Raw genomic sequence first — 20,657 nt, forward strand, 5'->3', positions numbered from 1 at the left:
TCAAAAACCAAAACCAAAACAAAACAAAACAAAAAAAAATAAAAGGTTCCCATTTCAGTGCTGCGTTTCCTTTGCCTTCTCTGCTCTCTGAGGGTGGAGCTCACAGAGCTCACAGCCCTGCTAGCCGCCACCGCTCCAGAGCTCCCGCAGACGTACTGTTGCTATATTGCAGATTGAAGCAAAGGGGACACTGACCGGGGAGAAGGTGGAGCGCCAGAGGAGCACCTTTGTTAAACAGTTAAAACTCGGAAAGGTGGGTCATCTGCGCCTGTATCCCCCCCCTCCAGGGGCTCTGTCTGCCCCTGCACTGCCTAAGCACTTCCTTCCCCCTCTGCCTGCCCGCCTGCAGCTGCCACAGTGCCTCTGCATCCACCTGCAGCGGCTCAGCTGGTCCAGCCACGGCACGCCCTTGAAGCGGCATGAGCACGTGCAGTTTAACGAGTTTCTGATGATGGACTTCTACAAGTACCGCCTCCTGGGACACAAGCCCAGCCAGCATGGCTCCAAAGCCACTGAGAACCCAGGATCTGCCCCGGAAGTACAGGATGCACAGGCGTCCCCAAAGCCAGGTGTGTGTGTGTGTGTGTGTGTGTGTGTGTGTGTGTGTGATGAGACGGGGAGTGTTAAGTACCACAGGCCATGCGGTTGACTTGGCAGTAAAAGCAGCCTCATTTGAAGCCTTGGAGCCAGAGTTGTCTCCTGACTTCCACACAGCATGCATGCAGTAACGATAGTACATTTCAAAAATGTGAAGAAAAGCTATCACAGATGGAAAGGCATACTGCGGGGCGACGCTGCAGGGCTGCCATCTTGCTTTGACCTGATACAGCATTTCAGAGCCAGCTTGGATTGCATTATATGATCCTGTCCGCTGCTAAACAGAAACCCAGACCAACTGTTCACACCGGTCAGCTGCCATCTCTATAACTCAGGCCCTTTTCTCCCACAGGTCTGAGTCAGCCAGGGGCCCCCAAGACACAGATTTTTCTGAATGGCGCCTGCTCCCCGTCTCTGTTGCCAGCCCTGCCTTCCCCGGTGGCCTTCCCTCTGCCAGTGGTTCCTGACTACAGGTGAGGAGGGGCTGTCCACAAGCCCGGCCTGGCACCGGGACACACAGTGGGGGGCAGTCAGTCCCCTCGTTCATGTTGACATTGTTTGTTACCTAGTTATTTCCAAGACATGAGTGTGTGCACATGTGTAAAGTGTGCAGAGAACTGTTTCTTGGGCCTCCAGCTAGGCAGTCAGCACAAACCTTAGCACTTGGACACATGTACTCAGAGCACGTCCTTGAAGCATAGAGCTGTAGTTAACAATTAGGTGTGCCTGTGCATGCTCACACTCACCTCCTGTAGTGTAATACACAGGGCTCTTTAAGCTTTGGCTTTGCCTACAAACCCCGGGTCTGTCATAAACAATTGGTGTTTTTCCCACCCATCAGCTCCTCCACATACCTCTTCCGCTTGATGGCAGTTGTCGTCCACCATGGAGACATGCACTCTGGACACTTTGTTACCTACAGACGGTCACCACCTTCTGCCAAGAACCCTCTCTCAACCAGTAACCAATGGCTGTGGATTTCCGACGACACCGTCCGCAAGGCCAGCCTGCAGGAGGTCCTGTCCTCCAGCGCCTACCTGCTGTTCTATGAGCGAGTTCTGTCCAGGGTGCAGCAGCAGGGGCGAGAGTATAGGTCTGAGGAGTGACAGGCCAGCCCAGAGCCAGGGCCCATGGTGAGGTCCACACTGTCCAGAATAAAAGCAAAGGCATGCCACGTGTACACGTGCAAGCCAGCCCTCTAGAGCCCTCAGCCTTCTGTGTATTCTGAGAGCAGGCTCCACAAGGGAGCCAGACCCACACAGCACTGCCGGGGTGAACTAGAAGATGTCCTTGTGTGTCTAGAGCATCTTACCTGACACAGGCAATGAAAAGAAGCAGATCCCAGAAGCCACCTTTTCTCTGCTGTAATATGCTAGGTGTTCTCAGAGGGCTGCCTTTGGCTAGCCCCTGACATTTCACCATAGATACTTATTTTTAATAAGGAGGCCCGTAAATATTATTGACAAGAATTAGTGAAATTATTAAAGGCAACAATTGAGAAGAAAAAGTGCCTTTGTTTCCCATTGTTGTGAGACCAAGCGTGACCTGAGAGTCACAGCTGTGACGCTGGGAAAGCCTTGTCCTTCCAGGCTCCTCAGAGGCCAAAAGAATAGTTCAAGAATGCCTAAAACAGTGTGGTGGCTCAACCTGGCATCCCAGCACGTGGAGACTGAGGCAGGAGGATCACTGCAAGTTCTAGGCCAGCCTGGGCTCCATCATTAAAACCTTATCTCCTCCCAAAGCGTCAAGAACACCTCCCCACCTTTGGGAATGCCTTTTGTAGTCTTGAGTTCCCTGTGTCGTCAAAGTCACTTGCTAAGCCCACAGAGGACAAGAAGTGATAGCCTCTTCCTGAGCTGTGTCATCTGCACCTCTGATCCGCTACGGAAGATGGCTCTCTTCCTGTTAGTAGTTGCCCACGACAGGGTTTACAGGCCAGAACCTGGGCAGGGTGACCTGACAGCTGGGGTAGGAAGAGCGGGTCCTAACCCAGGGTGGCGGTCTCTCTGGACCTTGCTTTCTCAGTCAGCCTACGGTAAGGACGGAAGCGGCATGATATCTGAGCAAAGGTGGAGCAAAATTCTGCACTTTGGCTTTAGGGCCATGCTCTAAGAGTGTGTGACTCTCATGGTTTCGTTAAGCAAAAGGTACACTGGGCCTCTCCCCTTTCCAGACTAGCCTCATGAACAGCCAGGGACAGGAATCGTGATGGCACTGACGTACCTAGATGTTAGCTAAGTGTGTAATTAAAAAAAAAAAAAAGATACCAAATTCAAACTGACTCTTCTGGTCTAAGGTTTGGAACCTGACCTAGCCAAAGGTCACTTAAGGCCAAGGACGTGTTTTCTCTGCTGGGGGTGAGCTGGCAGACATTCCAGATGTGCCTAGGCATCAGCTATGAGATCAGATCTCACTGTGCATACTGAGGACTTGAGACTCCGAGACTATGCTGTGCTGGACTCCACGACACAGCAGCCCCACAGACCTGGCTTCCGGGCTGAGATGAACACAAAAGCAGGCAGTCACTTGTGACCTCAGAGCACTGTGTAGGGCTGTGGGCCCCAGGCACCAGTCCTGCTGCTCCTGAGGTGGCCGGGAGGACAATTGTGTGCGTGAGCCAAGGCTGTAGATGTGTCACCCTGACCGAGCGCTAATGTCCTTCCTCATTTTGTAAATTATTACATTAGGTAATGACCAAATGATGGCTCCTAGTTTTAAGTTATTCACAGTAGGCATCTTCTTCCTGGAGAAACTTTTAAGTTAAGCTAGTACTTACGCCGTAGGCTGCGAGTGTGGATTTGCTAAAGCCTTTGTATCTGCTGTGTACTATTGCAATAAAGATGGTTTTGTTAGGAAACACCCAAGTGCGGTGGTTTAGTCCTTTATGTACAGCAGGCTACCTGTCAACTTGTGAAGATGGCCTGCCTCTGCCTCCTGGGTGCTGCCTAGGTTTTTATAACCTTCCCTGTTCTCTGTGGTAAAGCAAACACCAACTCCTTCCAGCTAAGAGAAAGCACAGAGCACTATTAAAAATGGCTTAGGGGCTGGACAGATTTGTCTCCACGTTAGTACCTGTGTTGAGCAGCCCACAACCACCTGTTGCGGCCCGCCCGCGGTCCACAACACGAACGGTTCACTGAGAATGGCAGTTCCCTGCAAAGAGAGGAATCTAGACGGGGCGGAAGAAACAATGGAGTCAAGACAACATTCTGATCAAGACTCAATTTAATATTTCCAGACACTCAGTTTATAAAGGAAGGGGGAGGGAACCCAATTTCCCGCCAAGTAACTCAGGGTCCAGTAGCAGGACGAACACGTGTGTGACTCCAGGCAGCAAGGGCAGGTTCCAGCAGTGGGCGTGGCAGGACGAATGAGCCGGTAGCTCCACCCTTGAGCAGGCAGGTTCCAGGCTGGGGGGAAGGGAGGCCACAACCACCCATAACTATAGTACCAGGTGATCTGGCACCTCTGGCCTCCCTGTGCATGCACGCACACACACACGTGTCCACATATGTGCACACACACCCCCAAATACAATAATAAATAAAGACATTTTATTTCTTAGTAGGTAAAATTTTCCGAAAAGTCAAGTTGACCCGCGGAGCCAGGACCCTCTTGCGGATGGGGAGACTGTGGTACCAGTGGGTGTTGGTGGGGGGGTTCATCAGCAGCAGGCTTCCGTGTGCCAGCTGCAGCCTGAGCACCTCCACTGTCCTCCGGGGCCTCTTCCCTCGAGAGTCTTTGTGCCGGAAGATGAAGTCCCTGCAAGCGCCAAAGGAGACAGACGCGATGGGGCTCCCCGGGGCCAGTTCTCGCTCGTCATCTCTGTGCTCACCGATGTGGTCACAACCATCTTTGTACCTACAGTGGGCAAGCAATCAGTTCATTACAACCTCGCTCCCTCAGCTGCTAATGGAGCTGCCTCACCCTCTTGCAGCCTGCAGCAGTGCTGGCTCTGCACCCTCGTAGCCTGGCAGGCCCACAGGTGAGCCCGGGCCTCCGGTGTCTGTGCTGAGTGTACTGCTTAGAATGAGAACGGTCCCAGCAGGGTCCTGTTTGCACACTTGGTCCCCAGCTAGTAGAACTATTTGGGACCAAGCAAGAGGTGTGGCCTTGTTGGAGTAGATATCATTGTGGTGGGGCTTGGCTTTGAGGTTTCAAGAGCTCTCACCAGGCCCTGTCTGTCTGTCTGTGTCGCTTGTTCTTGCCTGCTATGGTGCCAGTGCCATGCTTGTCTGTTCCCCCTGCCAGGATGATCACAGACTCACCCTCTTAAGACAAGCAAGCTCAATAAAGAAAGCCTCAGCACAATGCTTTCTTTTATAACAGTGGCGTTCCTCACAGCCATGGAACACTTAATAAGTTGCTTCTTACAAGACCTGCAAGCCTCACCCATCACATCACATAGCTACGCCTTCCAGGTTCACAGACGGAAAGCCTGTCACACACTCCTCCCCACATTCACTCACCATCCCCCCTCGACCCCCCCACCCCCACCCCGTGCAGTTCAGCCCTTCCCTCCACACCCTTCCCTCTCCATCTCCGATCTCCAGTGGCACCGTAAGCCCCCTCTGCTCTACTCTGAACACTGGGTATCTCCAGCTCTCTAGCTAGTTACCAGGTCAGCCGTCCCAGCCCCTGGGAGCCTCCCTCTCCCATGGCTTCCCCTTTAGCTCAGGCCTCGGAGCCAGGCTGAATCAATCATCAAGACACCCTGTTGGCTGCTATACTGGAACCCATTCTAGGTGCTACGGCACCTACAGGGTCGGGGCTGGGGGTGTGTTGAACATCCTGGCACACAGGTCAACTCCGTACAGCAAAGTACTTTGGACCCCAAATCCAGCCCCATCCCCAATCCTGTCAGTATGTTTAACTTTCCCAGTAACAGGTCCAACCCCTCTCACATCTACATACAAGCTCTGTGAAGACTCCCCTCTTTAAAAAGAAAAAGATAATTGGGCATGAGTACAGTTATTCACAGAAGCCAGAGGTGTTGGATCTGCCAGAGCCAGGACTGGGAACTGAACTTGGGTTCTCTGCAAGAGTGGCACGGCCACCTGTCTAGCCTGGTGCACTATAGAAGGGTTGTCACAAAGGAGAATGGCTTCCCTCGGAGGAAGCAATACCTGTTCACGAGTACAAAGTTGAAGGTCTGTCCTGTCACCTCGCAGACTCGATCTCGAACACGCTCTAGAACAGGAATCCAGGGCTTTGGTGTCAGGGTAAGACCAGAAAACGTGTACGTGAGGCCAGCATCGCCATAGGTCGCCTGCTTCCTGGGAACACTGTGCCACTTTCCGAACACCTGGACCTTGGCCAGTGCACCTGCGTAGATGAAGGGGAGTTCCACCAGTGACCTTTGGGTGTAGACAGCTGCGCGCATTCAAAGGGGGAGAAGCAGAAACAACGTTCCCTCTGCTCACATTGTAAAACGCCATGTTGGGGACCTCTTACCCTAAATCATTGTGGCTTGTCCCAAGTATTCACTCTGGTGCTGAAGTAGACAGAACACAAATTCCAAGCCAGCATATCTCAACATAAGAGTGAGATGCCTCAGTTGGTAAAGTGCCCACCACAAGGTATTGCTCAGTATGCCCCGAATCCCACTGCTGGGGGCTCACTGGATCTGCAAGTTCCAGACTCAGGAGAGGCCATGTCTCAGTGAGGAAGCGGTCTCCAGCTGGGCTTTATGTCGAGAGGGGCAGAAGGAATGCACATGAGTATACTGAAAATCCACTGGGTTCTGTGGCCTCCTTGTGCAGACACATGAGACATGTAGACACACTATGTGCAGACACACGAGGCATGTGGACACAATAGCATTAAAACCAGCAGGCCACAAAAACAAAATAACATGAGAGCACCACAGGGGCTTGGGACAAAGGGGTTCTGTAGGAGTCGGGGTGATGAATCGGGGGTGTGTGAAAACAGCCAAAATGCACCATACACATGCATGAAATTGCTAAAAACGAAACATGGGTGACTTGTGATAAGTTATTTCTCTGCCACGGGTGAAATGGGCCAAGACAGATTAGATAATACTAAATGCAGGTTTCTTGGGGCCGGTTCATTGGCCAGGGAATTCACCATAGGGGAGGGGGAAGAGAAATAGAAATAGAAAAAGAGCTTGAGTGTACAGAGAGAAGAGAAAGAGAGACCACAATGTCTGGATCATATAGGGAAGAGCCTCTTGGGGAAGGGCCGCTCAACCCCTGGGCTGGAAAGGGTTGGGGGCAGGGTATGTCAGGAAGGGACTTGTGTGTGAGGGGAGAGGGGGGGGGGATGCTGGAAGAACCTGGAGGCCAGGTCTGCTTTGATATGCAAAATACACACTCACTCCCTTTGTCCCTGGTCCAGAACCAAACCTGGTCTATGAGAAGGCCCCTGAGGCCATCTTTCTCCCCTTTTAAAAATTTTTATTTTATGTATTAAAATGTTTTATTTTATTTTGCTTGCTTGTGATGTCTGTGCCCTCAAAGGCTGGACAAGGGCACCACAGTACCTGGAACTGGAGTTACAGAGGATTGTGGGCTGCCATGTGGGTGCTCAGACCCAAACTTGGGTCCTCTGGGACAGTAACTAGTCTTAACTGTTGACTCATCTCATAGATATATTTAATTATGGTCTTTAAAAAAAAAACAAAAACAAAAACAAAAACGGGTCTCGCCAGGTAGTGGTGGCGCACGCCTTTAATCCCAACACTTGGGAGGCAGAGGCAGGAGGATTTCTGAGTTCGAGGTCAGCCTGGTCTACAGAGTGAGTTTCAGGACAGCCAGGGCTACACAGAGAAACCCTGTCTCAAAAAAACCAAAACCAAAACCAAAACCAAAACCACTGAGGCCTAAACTTCGCCTCTAGCTATTCTGACTCAGTATCCCGAAGAACCCAGAATGGTTCGGTTTGGGGGGTGGTTTTGCTTTTTTTGTTATTTAGTTTTTTAACTTCCCAGGTAATTCCAATCAGTAGCCAAATAATTTCGTTCTAGACCTCGTAGACAGTTCGTATCCCAAACCATAACCTAACCTAACCAGAGCTGCCCAGACCGAGACCTAATCTGTCACAGCCGGAAGTTCACGCTTCTCCCAGGGAAAGCGCATCCTGTCATCGCACAAGCCTAACGCACGTAAGACCTCCGCCTACCAGTAAAATACTCCACTTCTTGCTCCAACTCTCGGAAAATCTTGTCTGCCTCGGCTTTGCGGAATAGGACGGTGTAATCGCAGCTCAGACCTTCCGCGCGAAGGTGTCGCCAGCCGGGGCTCTGCAGGTCGCCCGAGGCTCCTCCCGTCGGGGCGGGCTCCTCCCCTCCCCCTTGGATGTCGCGGAGGTCTGGCCTCACCAGGAACTTATCCATCCCGCCGCCCACTCACTGCTCAGACGTGTCCTACAAAGGAAACAGGAGCACATTAAACCTCCTAGGAGGTGCCTGGCGGGCATCATCCAGGCGGGGAGCCTGCTCTGTAGCTTAAGTTTTCCTAGCACAAGCTGACCCGAACCATGCTATCCTCACGCCCCAGGCGCCCATCGGCAGGAATCCCGGGCACGCATCCCCAGGCCCGCCCTGGAATGGAGTACTTTTAAAGACCCGTCCATCCTCTTCGGAATTCGAGAGCTTTGGCTGCAAACGGCTGCCCAAACCCAAAAGGCTACACATGGGAAGACGCAAGCGCAGAGAGGCATGAGGCTCGCCCAGTTACCCAGAAAAGCAGGGTGCCTTTGCCCTGCGCCCCCGCGGGGTAGGGACTGGCACGGGCGAGCAACCGGACTCCACCGGAGAGCCCGGAACGGAGGGTCAGGTCTCTGTACAGACGCACGCAGCCCCAGGAACCCTCACCCCGCCCCTCCCGCCTACGCGGGACTTCCGGGCACAGCGCCCCCTGCCGGTCTCCCTGCGCACCGCAAGATGCTGCCTTCACCTAATGGCTCAGCAAGGTTAGGCCTGTGGACCAACCAGTTCTGGGGTCCACGAGCCTAGTGTGCTACAGCATACTGTCCGGGGGGCGGGGGGGGGGGCAGTGTATGAATCTGCACTCCCGACAAAGACACAGCATTGTCTGACCACTACAGTCGACATGGAGAACAGTTATACCATCCCATAGAATCCTTCCTCCCTTAGGTTCCGACGTAATTTGTCAGCTGTTCCTGCTTGCTCTTCTTCACGATTCCACATAAATGCGATGGATTAGATGCTGTATAGTCTTTTGCGTTTGACTTATTTCTGTAAGCACACCGCTTTTAGATATAACCGTGTTTTAAAATCTTTATTTTATTTATATGAGTACACTATTGCTCTCTTCAGACACACCAGAAGAGAGCATAAGATTCCATTACAGATGGTTGTGAGCCACCATGTGGTTGCTGAGAATTGAACTCGAGACCTCTGGAAGAGCAGTCAGTGCTCTTAACCGCTGAGCCATCTCTCCTGCCCCTGCCCCCGTGTTTTTTAATCTTTTGGGGGGTGTTTTTGTTTGTTTTTCTTTTCTTTGTATGTGTGTGTGTGTGTGTGTGTGTGTGTGTGGTTTTTTTCGAGACAGGGTTTCTCTGTGTAGTCCCAGCTGTCCTGGAACTCACTTTGTAGACCAGGCTGGCCTCAGACTCAGAAATCCACCTGCCTCTGCCTCCCAAGTGCTGGGATTAAAGGCGTGTGCCACCACTGCCCAGCTGTGTTTTTTAATCTTTAGCTTCAAGTACAGCCATTTTATTTATATACTATATATAAACATAGAGAACATTTGTATCGTTTTTCTCCTTCCATTGCTGGTATGGAAAGAACTGTGACAGTCGTTTCTTGCTCCTGGTGGCACAGAAAAAAAAAATCACCATAAATATTGAAGCTCAAACTTTTCTGTGAATGCTGAGTTTACTTCATTGAGAAAACGCCCTGGGGCTTGACCAGAGGGAACGTGTTATGTCTCTATAAAGTGCTGCCTATGGGAGCACACGGTGCTCTCTGCTGTCACACACCAGCAGGGCACAGCAGGTCCTGTCTTACCCACGTTGTATTTTGGAGCTGAAAACAAAAATGGGGCAATGTGATAAACAAGATTTTTTTGTACAATATGGAAGCTGTGAGCAGGGTACCAGGCTAGGGAGTAGGGGTATGGGGAAGAGGACCTTACAGGGTAGAATCCTAAGCCAGCATTGAAGCTTTCCAGGTAAGGGACAAAATAACATAGCATACAAAGATTTTAGCGGGACAGCTGCGGAGAGGCAAGCCGCCTGGAGAACTGCTAAGAAGTTGGGATTCTAGTCAATTCAGATTGGGAGGCTGTAATCCAGGCTAGCCCCTAACAGCCTGTGTAGCCAAGGTGGGCCTTGTGCTCCTGATCCTCCTGCCTTCACCTCCCAGATGCTGTGCTCACAGGGTGTGTCACCACTCTGTGGCATAGGAGGGCTTTTCCAGGGCAGCGGTCAGTCGAGGTTTAAATTACACTTGCAGTGACACAAGCCTTTAATCCCAGCACTTGGGAGGCAGAGGCAGGCGGATTTCTGAGTTCAAGGCCAGCCTGGTCTACAAAGTGAGTTCCAGGACAGCCAGGGCTATACAGAGAAACCCTGTCTCGAAAAACCAAAAAAAAAAAATAAATAAATAATAAAAAAAATAAAATAAAATAAAAAATAAATAAATAAATTACACCTGCAAAAGATCACTCAGTAGAAAAGAGTAGCTCGGATTGTTATATTAGAGGGAAGGATATAAGTGAAAGCTGCACAATTGAATGTATGTCTGACATGAGTGCGGGAGGTAAAAAGTACAAGGGGGTGTATGGCTCAGTGGTCAAGCGGTTGCTCAGGATGCACAAAGGCCCTGAGTTCAATCCCCAAAGGGGACTGAAAAGGAGGGAGGGAGGTGTATCTGGGGAAGTGGAACATTTCGGGGTTAAAACTCGAAGGCCTTCAATCTTTACATCAGTAAGACTTGGAGAAAGCCCCGCTTTACAGCTAGGACAGGTAGGTAGGTAAGCTGCAGGCTCCTCCCACCTCCTAAGCCCCACCCACCCAGAGGCGGGGTCGCGGCCCCTCCCACACATGCGCGCTGGGCCCCACCGCCCCCTGCCCAGCCAGCCTCCCCGCCCTCAACTGGAGCCCGCGCAGGTGGCAGCGCGCCAACCGTGAGCACGCCTGCAGGAGTCCCGGAGGTCCGTGCTCGGCGCAGGCATGATCGGCCAGAAGACCCTATACTCTTTCTTCTCCCCGACTCCCACAGGGAAGCGGACCACGTGCAGCCCCGAGCCGGTCCCGGGGAGCGGAGTGGCGGCCGAGATCGGCGGCGATGCCGTGGTGAGACGAGCGGGGTAGCGCGGGACGCGGGGGGACGGCAGGGTCCCGGGCAGGAGCGCCGTGCACGCCGCTTGCTCGGACAGACTGGGACACCTTAGGGGTTCAAAGCAGCCTTGCGCTGTCGGCCGCCGCCACGCCGAGGCACTAGCCAATGGGTATGGGGCACGGTCGCTGCAGAGCCAATCAGTGTGCAGCGTGCCCGCCCTGCTCCTCGCGTGGTCCAGTCAAAAGCGGCAAGGGGCGGGAGCTGTTTTGCCGCGAAAAGCCCACGTGGGAGGTCTTGGGTAAAGCGCGCGGGGCAGCGCCGGGCAGCGCGAGACTGCGGTGCCGCGGGGTCCCGAGCAGGAGAAACGCGCACCCCTCTTACCAGCCAGACTGGGACACCTTAGAGGTCCAAAACAACCGCGCGCATCCACGGCCGCCATGCCGAGACATCTACCAATGGGGACGGAGCTCGGCCGCCGCTGAGTCAATCGGTGTGCAGCGTGCCCGCCCTGCCCTTGTATGGTCCAATCAGAAGCGGCAAGGGGTGGGGGCTGTTTTGCCGCGAAAAGCCTGCGTGGGAGCGCAGGCGGGTGCAGCGGATCCCCTGCTCGGCTGGTCCATGGGTGTCTTGGGGCGGCGGTCTTTGCGGTTGGCGCGGAGCCTGCGCGCGCCGCGGAGAGCGGGGCTCCGGAGCCTGACTCCCGATCCCGACTCTGACTCCCGGCAGGCCAGCCCCGCCAAGAAGGCCCGGGTGGAGCAGAACGAGCAAGGTTCGCCGCTCAGCGCCGAGCAGCTCGTCCGCATCCAGAGGAACAAGGCCGCGGCGCTGCTCAGGCTCGCCGCCCGCAACGTGCCCGCCGGCTTCGGCGAGAGCTGGAAGCAGCAGCTGTGCGGGGAATTCGGGAAGCCGTACTTCGTCAAGGTCGGTGGGCGCGGGTCCAGCCAGCCTCCCCCTGTCCCCTCCCTTTCCGTGCCATACTTGACAACGATGCCCGGGTGTCTGGGTTACAGGAAGGGCGGGAAGGTGGCGTCGTGGCTTCGTTTTACGTGGAGGGGGGCGCGTAGAAGTCACAGGACAACTTGGGGAAATATCTCACTATCACGTGGGTCCGGGGGTTAAATCAGGTTGGTAGGCTTGGCGCCAGCTGCCTTCGTGGCTTTTTGTAAGCCACCTGGTTTACTTCAAAGCCAGCAAACCCTGGGGTAGTGAACAAGAGTGAATGAAATGACCTTTGGTCTTTTATTAGAAGTCAGGAAAGACGATCGAGCCCTTAGGCTGTAATCCCAACCCTTGAGAGCTGGGGGGCTGGAGATGAAGGCCAGCCTCAGATTCTGTACTTTGGGAGACCCTGTCTTTTAAAAAGAAGAGGGGCGGAGTTACTGTGAAATGAAAATAGTCCAGCCCAAGAGGGGAACGGGTGTTGTGCTGGCTTCGATTGTTTTTTTTTTTTTTTTTTTTTTTAAACGTTTGGGTTTAAATCATGCACATACACACACACAAACAGGCAAGGTTTCAAACACCTTTTATAAAATAGGTTTTCAATCCTAATTCTTCGTTTCTGGTAAGAATGGGCTTTTAAACCTCCTTTTATCTTTTAAACCAGCTAATGGGATTTGTTGCTGAAGAAAGGAACCACCACAAGGTCTATCCGCCCCCAGAGCAGGTGTTCACATGGACCCAGATGTGCGACATCCGAGATGTGAGTGGAGCTGGGGTCTGGCTAGGGAGGAATCTAACAGTGTTTCGGTTAAGCCACGGGCTGTTTCGTAGCGAGTGTTTGATGGTAGACGTGGAAGGTGCCAGGTTTGCTTGTGTTCGGGGTGGAAAGCTGTGTGTGTGTCCAGCTTTTAGCCAAACAAAGAAAATGCACATACCCGTTTGCTTGTGTGCTTGCTTATTATTATTCCCTTGTTATAGTTAGTGCTAGTTTACTTCAGTCTATTGAGTGTAGGCAACGCAGGACTGGAGAAGTGAGGTTATTTCTGCTCACAAGATATGTTGGGAAAAGGCAGAGAAAAGCCTTGTGGCCCCCATATACTAATAATCTCAGCACGTGAGGGTTGGAGCCCAGCCTGGGCCACTTGAGACCCTGATTCAATAATACAGAAGTCAAAAACAAGGGCAATTGTATCTTCCACAGACTAGGAGGGATGACCTGCAGGTACTAGATTCAGGTTGCCTGCCTAGCTTGTGTCACTTCCCTGCATGAATGACCATCCAACGGAGTGGCTCATTCTCAGCTTCATGGGTGACTTGAGTCCCTTGGTTAGCTCTATCTTCCTTGTCGTGGCTTCTTTGTCTTCCTCATCCAGTCTTTCTCAGAACTGGTAAAGAGATATAGAGAATGAGTAGTTCTCTCACAAGCTGGATAGTCAGCTCTTAACAACTGTCAGCTGGGCGTGCAGATCTGCGCAGAGACTACATGACCTCAGGCTTAGAGGGCCACACCACTCTGTAACTGTTCCTCTTATCTGCCACGGCTTGAGCCAGGACCTCTGAGCTGTGCCCTTTTTTTTTTTTTTTTTGGAGAAAGATCTACGTACATCATCGAGACTGGTTCGGGCCTACCTTAAATTTCTGGTCTAGCTTGGTAGTGGTGACGCACACCTTTGATCCCACCACTTGAGAGAGGCGAAGAGGCAAATATAGATCTATGGTTTGAGGACAGCCTGGTCTACAGAGTTGAGTTCCAGGACCAGACAGAGAAAAACCCTCTCTCAAAAAAGTATAGGGTCTCAAACAAACAAAACCCCAACCAACAACAAAACTCTCCAGTTTAGTTTGTTTTTTCTGTTTTGCTTTTTTTTTTTTTTTTTTTTTTTTTGCAGTGCTGGGAGGGTCAAATTCATGGTTTTGGTTGCTGTGTTTCACCATTGAGCCACACACATGTAGTCTTGGTGTTTTAATGCCCCGCCCTCACCCCACAAGTACCTGGGATTGTAGCCTGAGCAGGCAGCCCTGGTTCATGTCACACAGTACAAGCAGAGTCGTTCCCTGGACTGCTCTAGAGCACTGAGTGACACAACAACAGAGAGAGAGAGTGTGTGTGTGTGTGTGTGTGTTGTCACCCTAGTCCAACTGGAGGGTTACCCTTTCTTTGAACACCACAGCACACGTGTAGTCAGAGGACAGCTTAAAGGAGTTGGACCCTTCCCTCTGCCATTGGGTTCTGGGTTGAACTCGAGGTATGGGGGAGTGAAGCAGCTTTACCCACTAAACCATCTCAACCCTGGAGTGTACGTTTGTGAGCTACACATAGTTACACATAGTGGCTGTTGTACAGGCTGTGGTGGCATCGTAGTCTGTTTGGCACGTGCATTGCCTCAGACTCTTCACTTTTTATTTTTAATGTACATTGCTGATTTGATGGCATGTGTGTCTGTGTGAGGGCGTTGGATCCCTGTAACAGGAGTTCACAGTTGTGAGTTCCCATGTGGTTGCTGGGAATTGAACCCAGCTCCCCCGGGAGAGCAGCCAGGACACTTAACCTCTGAGCCATCTTTCCAGCTCCTGTCTTTGTTTATAATAAAGATTTGGCGTTTTTTTGGCCTGCATGTGTCTTTGCTGCGCATGTATGCAGTGCCTGCGGAGGCCAGAAGAGGGCTGTGTGGGTGCTGGGAGGCGAGCCCAGGTCTTGTGCAAGAGCAGCCAGTGCTCTTAACTAACTGCCGCACTGAACCTCTGTAGCCCTTATCTTTACGTACTGGGAACCTCCCAGTCCTCAACTGAGCTTGTAACTATTTTTGGAATTATTTAATTGTTATCAGCTGCGGTTACTGCAGGTTACTACAGTGTGCTGTCTCCACTGGAAGTTGCTCCTCCTGCCTGCTGGCCCTGCCCCTCCTTCCCAGGCTCTGCTAGTAGCTCTTCTCTGACTGCTTCCATTTCAGTTGGTCAGGAGGCCTGAGTGGCGCCTGTAGGCTCTCACCTATTGTCTGCCTTTGCCAGCTTTCCCGAGTGACACCCACCGTCACTCCAATACGTGTCCAGGCCATGTGAACTGTGGAAGTACAGTATGCGGGGCGCTCTTTAGGTGGGACTGTGTCCTGCACCCCAGCTTTGCTCCTGCCTGTCACCGGCCCTTGTCTCCCCTTACGCTGTAGGCAGGTGATTTCTGCTTGCCCAGGGCATCTTGAGGCTTTTGGTTCTTTCCTCTGTCATTGTTAGTGGCCCTGGAGATCTCACGGGTTAGTCAGTAAGGAGCTGACTGCAGGAGCTGTGAAGCAGGTGAGCGGCTGCCATGCTTCGCCACATCTGACCCTCAGTGAACCCCACAGCTCACACCTCGGAAAGTGGAACACGAGGCCTTCATTCTTAGTTCTTAGACACCTAGGTGTCTGGCGGGGGTTTCTGTTAGAGAGCACACAGGCTCAGGGAAAACAGGTGTTCTGTCCCCAGTTGTCCTTGACCAGCCACCGGAGTCCTAGAACAGGAAGGAGAAAGCCTGGAGCTGAATTTGAGGGTGCTAGACATAGAAAATTCTAGAAAGGACAGAGACTGTGTCCAGAGATTGACCTTTCAACACTTAAGAAAGGCACCCGTCCTCGGGGCTTGCCAGGCACTCCCACGCCTGTGACCTGGCCTCATTGTCTTGGTGCTGTGGAGTACCGGAGTCTAGATGCAGATCTGGGGAGGCTTAGGTGGCATTCTTCTTTGCCCAGCCGTGGTCTCCCATGAGGAGAGACAAGCGGACAGCCTAGACAAGCTTACTGTGCCAACATAGGAAGTGGTGGTGGTGGGCATACAGAATGTAGGTACAGGAGTGGAGCCGTTTGACCTCATCTATGAGGGTGGCAGCCTGCACTCATGCGGTCCACAGGCTGCAGGAACTCTAATGCATAGCCTCTTCCCCACTCCCACCCCGAGTGATGGTGTGGGCTAGGATGGCCCCTCCTTGGTGCGGTTCCTGGTGGTGCCACTTGTCCTGGGTTTTGTCGTGTGGGAAGTGAAGAGAAACACCACACTGCCCAGAGGCCGGATGAGGGGCCGGGGTTGGGGGGGGCTGTTACTGGGGGTGCTGGTGTTCCCAGCCCCCTGCTGTTTTAAATCCTCGGCTGATCAGCTACTGGGCTCTGATGTCTATGTGTTTCTTTAACTGAACCTAGTATTGTTTGACCGTATTCACAGGTGAAGGTTGTCATTCTGGGACAGGATCCCTATCACGGACCTAATCAAGCTCACGGGCTCTGCTTCAGTGTCCAAAGACCAGTTCCACCCCCGCCCAGGTATATCCCCCTCCCCCTGCAAATGGCTTCTGGCAGGCTGTTCCTGGCAGGCTATAGGTGGCATTGTTGGTATAGACTGGGTCACCGAGGACTGGCACTGCTCTGGGTGTATAAACACTTAGGAAACACTGGGTGTATATACACTTAGTTTTGTATAAACACTTAGGAAGTAGGTTGTGAATGCAGGGCTCACTTAAGTCTTCACGTCACTGACCTGGTTTCCACTGTGCACGTAGGTGGAGGTCTGAGCCGGGGTGACCTGACAGGGCTGGGGTATTAGTCTTTGCCAATGCTATGGTTGCTGGTCCCTCCCAGGCTGGCTTTGTCTCTAACCTTTTCAAGTCCATCTTGGAAACTCAAATTTTACAAACTGCTGGGGATTCTGGTTGACTGTGCTTTTCTTGTCTCATTTTCAGTTTGGAAAACATTTTTAAAGAGCTGTCTACAGACATCGATGGTTTTGTTCATCCTGGCCATGGGGATTTGTCAGGGTGGGCCCGACAAGGTAACTAAGCCTGACTGGGCTTGTCTGAGAACAATGCTGGTCCCCAAGCCCCTCCCCGGGTGTGTGTGTGTGTGTACATGTGTGTGTACATGTGTGTGCATGAGTACTGGTTTTGGTGGAAGGAAGGCAGAGACGATACATTCCCTGGAGCTGAAGTTATAGGCACTGTGTATCCAACGTGGGTGCTGGGGATTAAACTCCGGTCCTCTGATTATAGAGTGTGCTCAACTGCTCAGCCACCTCCATCCCGTTGCTTATTTGTAAATCATGGCCACACTGCAGTGTGGGGGCGGGGTAGGCTTTGATGAGGCCCGGGGAGGCCTGTTACACCTGTTATCCTTGGCCGCTCCTGTTTCAGCTTGCTTGCTCCTGGCTGGCTGTTCTTGGCGTCTAACAGATTTTGTTTTGTTGCCATCAACTATTTGGGACCCATTCTCTTTTCTGGTTCTTCAATGTCATTTAGAATTTGTATTTTTTGAACACTTAGTTTTTTAATACCTCAAACTAGAAGATGCCAAAAGGGCAGACATGAAATATAACACCCTGTGTGTGTGACTCACAGGTCCCTCCATGCCACTCCTGTTGAAACAGTGTGTGTGTGGCCTGAGTTCAGTCCTGCCCTGGGTCTGTTTGTGGGTAGTGTGGTAGTCTCTAAAGGATGGTCAGTTTGTCTGAGCCATCTCTAACCTTCCTCCCCATCCCCGTGCTCACAGGTGTCCTCCTACTCAACGCCGTCCTCACTGTCCGCGCCCACCAAGCCAATTCCCATAAGGAGAGGGGCTGGGAGCAGTTCACGGACGCAGTTGTGTCCTGGCTGAATCAGAACCTGAGTGGCCTCGTCTTCCTCCTCTGGGGCTCTTATGCTCAGAAGAAGGGCAGTGTCATTGACAGGGTATGTCTTCTAACTCCGTTACAGAGAGCCAAGCAGCCCCGGGGTGCCCGCTCATGTGCACAGCATAGAGTCTACCTGTGGCTCATGTGATCCCAGAACCTAGGAGGGCAAAGTGGGAGGAGTGCCCCGAGGGCTAGCCTGGGCTATGGAATGAGACTGTGTTCACCCATCCATTATAGTCACAGTTGGGTTTCCACTGACAGCTGAGCGACTTCAGACTCAGTGGGGATGGATGCTCAGTGTGGTTAGCAGCGAGCAACAGAAGCCTCATCCTGCCCTGCAGTGGGGGCACCACAACCCTGGCACCCCCTCGTTTGCGAGTTTTCCAATGCTTCATGAATGAGTCAGGGGTCCTGCTTCAGAAAAGCTTGGAACCTTATAGGAAAGCAATTCCACCAACTCAGATACGGCTTCCCCCAAGTGCATAGGTAGGGAATTAGGACAGAGCACTTCATCTTCTCCCTGTCTCTGCTTCACGATGGGCACTCACTGACAGAGCCTGTCAACCTGTCAGTGAGATGAGGACCAGAGCCAGCCATGTGGCTGAAGATGTCCCAAAGCTGCTGCACAGAGGCCCTGCCCTCGCTCCTGGGCTGGCCACTAGCATTTGTAGTGATGGCTGTGGGTAGGTGTAGACAGTAGGGCAGAGGTGGGAGTATGGGTGTGGGGAGGAGATGAGATGAGAGGGGAGGGGGAGTACTCCCAGGTAAAGAAAGGGCTTCCAGGGGCCAGGCAGTGAGACTGAACCTGGTGTGTCACACACATCTCTGGCTTTGAGGAGGAAAACACTCCCCCAGTGTGATGTGAGCACTGGGTTTTGTGAATTCTGGGCATAAACACACCTTAGGTAGGCGGGGTGGGGAGTTCACAGCTGGCTGGAGGTATGGTGACCACTTTACACTCTGTCCTTTTACAGAAGCGTCACCATGTCCTGCAGACAGCTCACCCCTCCCCGCTGTCGGTGTACAGAGGGTTCTTTGGATGTAGACATTTTTCTAAAGCCAACGAACTGCTCCAGAAGTCTGGCAAGAAGCCCATCAACTGGAAGGAGCTGTGACCCCGCCCGCCCGCCCACAGGCCGTGTCTGTCCACATCGGTGCTTTCAGCTGCTGCTGCCACGAAGCTTTTGTTGGTTAAGTTCTCAGTTCCTTGTGTGAGCGGAGAAATGACACGGATAGATCTCTATAGAACCATCATGAGCCAACCAGGACACAGAAACTGCAGCTCTGGCAGGCAGAACCTCTTGCCTGGCACTAGGTTTGAACTCTCCAGGCCCAGCCAGCTGGCTGTTGAAACACACCTACTTTCTCAGAGACCAGTGGACACACCCTCAGTCCTGTGCTGGGGTGGGAGGAGAGGTCTATACCTTTGGACCAGTAGTTTGGTGCCTGCTGCTGTCCGCTTTATCCTTTAGAGTTAGAGATTACAAAGTGTCCGTGTGTATGCTTCAAAAGGCCCTTGTGTCTGGAAAGGAACCCTTGGGTGTTGGTGAGTCCTGAGAAGTCTGGCTTACAATTGAATGTACTTCCTGATCGATCACAAAGGGCAGGGGGTGGGGGGTTCTCCCTGGGTTCACAGTGGCCGCTCTCCACCCTGCGTCTTTCCTTTGCCTTTGCAGGCCCTGAAGTTGAGCGAAGCAGGAATGGGATAGATTTGTTTTTAAATGAGGGTAGGTGGGTTTTCTGGTGCCCATGGAGTTGTTTCCTCCTCGCTGCAGACAGCAGACTGCCGCACGTGTGCGTGTGGTACTGGGGATCCAACTCCAAGGTGCTGTTTCTCATGGGCTGAGTTCACACGGATTGTTTTTCTGCAACACTGGAGAATGTTTTTTTTTTTTTTTTTTTTTTACAAGGTAGGCAGGTACAGTCATTTCTTTTTCATGCTTTTTTGAAAGACAATCTTCACTGAGTTTACAAGCTGGATTCCGTGGGTCCAGTTGGTTAGAGCCATGGCCTGCCTGACCAGGCTAATAAAAGATGGTTGACACTTGGCGGTGTGCCGACTATTCTTCAGTGTTTCACAAGCCCGATCTCCTGCTGTCACCATGGCTACCACTGATTGCAGGAAGGGCGACTGTGTCCTTGTGCCCTGCTTGTAGCTCTCTGTGGGTCCACCCACTGCCTGCCAGCAGCTTGCTACACTGCTGCCAAGGACTGGTTGGCCAGAGTAGGGGGTCTGCTGGGACCCAAAGGGACAGCTTCCTGGAGAGGAAAGTCACTTCTTCGGGGGTGTTGTTGGCTTGCTCATCCTTGCCAACCTCTGCCCTGTCCTGTGAGCTTCTAGACTCTTCCCTGGGAATATGAAGTTCAAGTGTGACTCTGACCTGTTGGTTTGCTAACTGTTTAGGCCTGGGTTGCTGAGTTCCTGCATACAAAACACTCAGCCTTTACATTTTTATTGAACCTTAAGCAGCACAAAAGCTGGGCAGCTGCCTACCCTCTGTGCTGTGAGAATCTACTTTCCTACCAACAACCCCAAGTTATTACTGTGTTTCATCTGGAATGCTCTTAACTCCAATTGGCCAGCCCCCAGGGCCATGGGCGGGGAGAGGAGGAGGAGGAGGGAGAAGTTGCCATGGGTTAAGAGTGTTTATGGTCCTGTAGGCATCTTCATTCACCAGTCAGAATTAGCTTGGGGGCCACACTGAACATCATAATAGACAGACAGACCCTCAACAGCAGTTTAGTGAGGAAGAAAGCAAAGTGCACCAAGGGACAGGGTGTAGCTCAGTGCAAGTGTGCACACCAGCAGGTGTAAGTTGTAGAGAGCAGCTATGTGTACAGTAGGGTTTGACTCAAAGACTGCTTCCTTCCTGGCTACCCCATCTACAGAGGAGAGCCACCCTAAAAGAGACAAGGAACGGAGTAACCCCTGAAGGATGTACAACCCCTGGAGAGATGGTTCAGTGATGAAAGCACTGGCTACAGCCCTTGCAGGTGGACCTGGGCTCCGTTCCCGGCACCTACCTGGTGTCTTATCACCATCTGCAACTCCAATTCCAGGGGATCCAGTGCCTGTTTCTGACCTCCTTAATACCAGCTACACATGTGCTGCACAGATACCCATGCAGGCAAAACACCCAGCCTTTCGATGCCCCATGCTGTGCCACAAGCAACTTGGGAGAAAAGTCTGGTGTCATCTGACACTTCAGGAAATGGGGACAGGGACCTG

The 20,657-nt window shown here is 52.3% G+C and overlaps 3 protein-coding genes across 10 annotated transcripts in view; 2 read left to right on the plus strand and 1 right to left on the minus strand.

The window, feature by feature from the left end:
• Usp30 (ubiquitin specific peptidase 30) overlaps positions 1–3,461 on the plus strand; it is a 57,124-nt gene extending 53,663 nt beyond the window's left edge. For all 5 annotated transcript variants that reach the window (XM_021162431.2, XM_021162434.2, XM_029477555.1 and 2 more), the window contains 4 exons: positions 173–253; positions 350–569; positions 950–1,070; positions 1,439–3,461. In XM_021162431.2, coding sequence (XP_021018090.1) covers positions 173–253; positions 350–569; positions 950–1,070; positions 1,439–1,703 — 687 coding nt within the window. In that variant the 3' untranslated portion in view covers positions 1,704–3,461. The remainder of the gene's footprint in view (positions 1–172; positions 254–349; positions 570–949; positions 1,071–1,438) is intronic.
• A 668-nt stretch (positions 3,462–4,129) lies between these two features.
• Positions 4,130–11,321, minus strand: Alkbh2 (alkB homolog 2, alpha-ketoglutarate dependent dioxygenase). Of its 4 annotated transcripts, none has more exons than XM_029476923.1 (4): positions 11,246–11,321; positions 7,738–7,981; positions 5,724–5,922; positions 4,130–4,458 (listed from the first exon to the last, which is right to left on the minus strand). In XM_029476923.1, exons 2-4 carry the CDS (start codon positions 7,949–7,951, stop codon positions 4,152–4,154), a joined length of 720 nt encoding a protein of 239 aa, XP_029332783.1. In that variant the 5' UTR covers positions 7,952–7,981; positions 11,246–11,321; the 3' UTR covers positions 4,130–4,151. The 4 variants fall into 4 exon arrangements, with proteins under 4 accessions (XP_029332783.1, XP_021019208.1, XP_021019209.1 ...); XM_021163549.2 differs by lacking the exon at positions 11,246–11,321 and adding an exon at positions 8,295–8,426; XM_021163550.2 differs by lacking the exon at positions 11,246–11,321 and adding an exon at positions 8,173–8,426.
• Ung (uracil DNA glycosylase) lies at positions 10,756–19,442 on the plus strand. Its single transcript, XM_021163254.2, has 7 exons — positions 10,756–10,878; positions 11,591–11,785; positions 12,468–12,563; positions 15,992–16,089; positions 16,506–16,594; positions 17,308–17,486; positions 18,403–19,442. The coding sequence occupies exons 1-7, from the start codon at positions 10,756–10,758 to the stop codon at positions 18,541–18,543; spliced, it is 921 nt and encodes a 306-aa protein (XP_021018913.1). The 3' UTR covers positions 18,544–19,442.
• Positions 19,443–20,657: the final 1,215 nt, after the last annotated feature.

The sequence above is a fragment of the Mus caroli genome, chromosome 5 (assembly GCF_900094665.2).
Source record: "Mus caroli chromosome 5, CAROLI_EIJ_v1.1, whole genome shotgun sequence".
NCBI classification, from domain to species: domain Eukaryota; kingdom Metazoa; phylum Chordata; class Mammalia; order Rodentia; family Muridae; genus Mus; species Mus caroli.

Excerpts from the sequence above, each read along its gene's own strand:
- Ung (XM_021163254.2), top strand. The coding sequence starts at position 10,756 with ATGATCGGCCAGAAGACCCTATACTCTTTCTTCTCCCCGACTCCCACA. Across the intron at positions 11,786-12,467 it reads GGAAGCCGTACTTCGTCAAG|CTAATGGGATTTGTTGCTGA; the intron begins GTCGGTGGGCGC and ends CTTTTAAACCAG. Across the intron at positions 12,564-15,991 it reads AGATGTGCGACATCCGAGAT|GTGAAGGTTGTCATTCTGGG; the intron begins GTGAGTGGAGCT and ends CCGTATTCACAG.
- Alkbh2 (XM_029476923.1), bottom strand. The coding sequence starts at position 7,951 with ATGGATAAGTTCCTGGTGAGGCCAGACCTCCGCGACATCCAAGGGGGA. Across the intron at positions 5,923-7,737 it reads AGAAGTGGAGTATTTTACTG|GTGCACTGGCCAAGGTCCAG; the intron begins GTAGGCGGAGGT and ends TCATCTACGCAG. Across the intron at positions 4,459-5,723 it reads AACTTTGTACTCGTGAACAG|GTACAAAGATGGTTGTGACC; the intron begins GTATTGCTTCCT and ends TGCCCACTGTAG.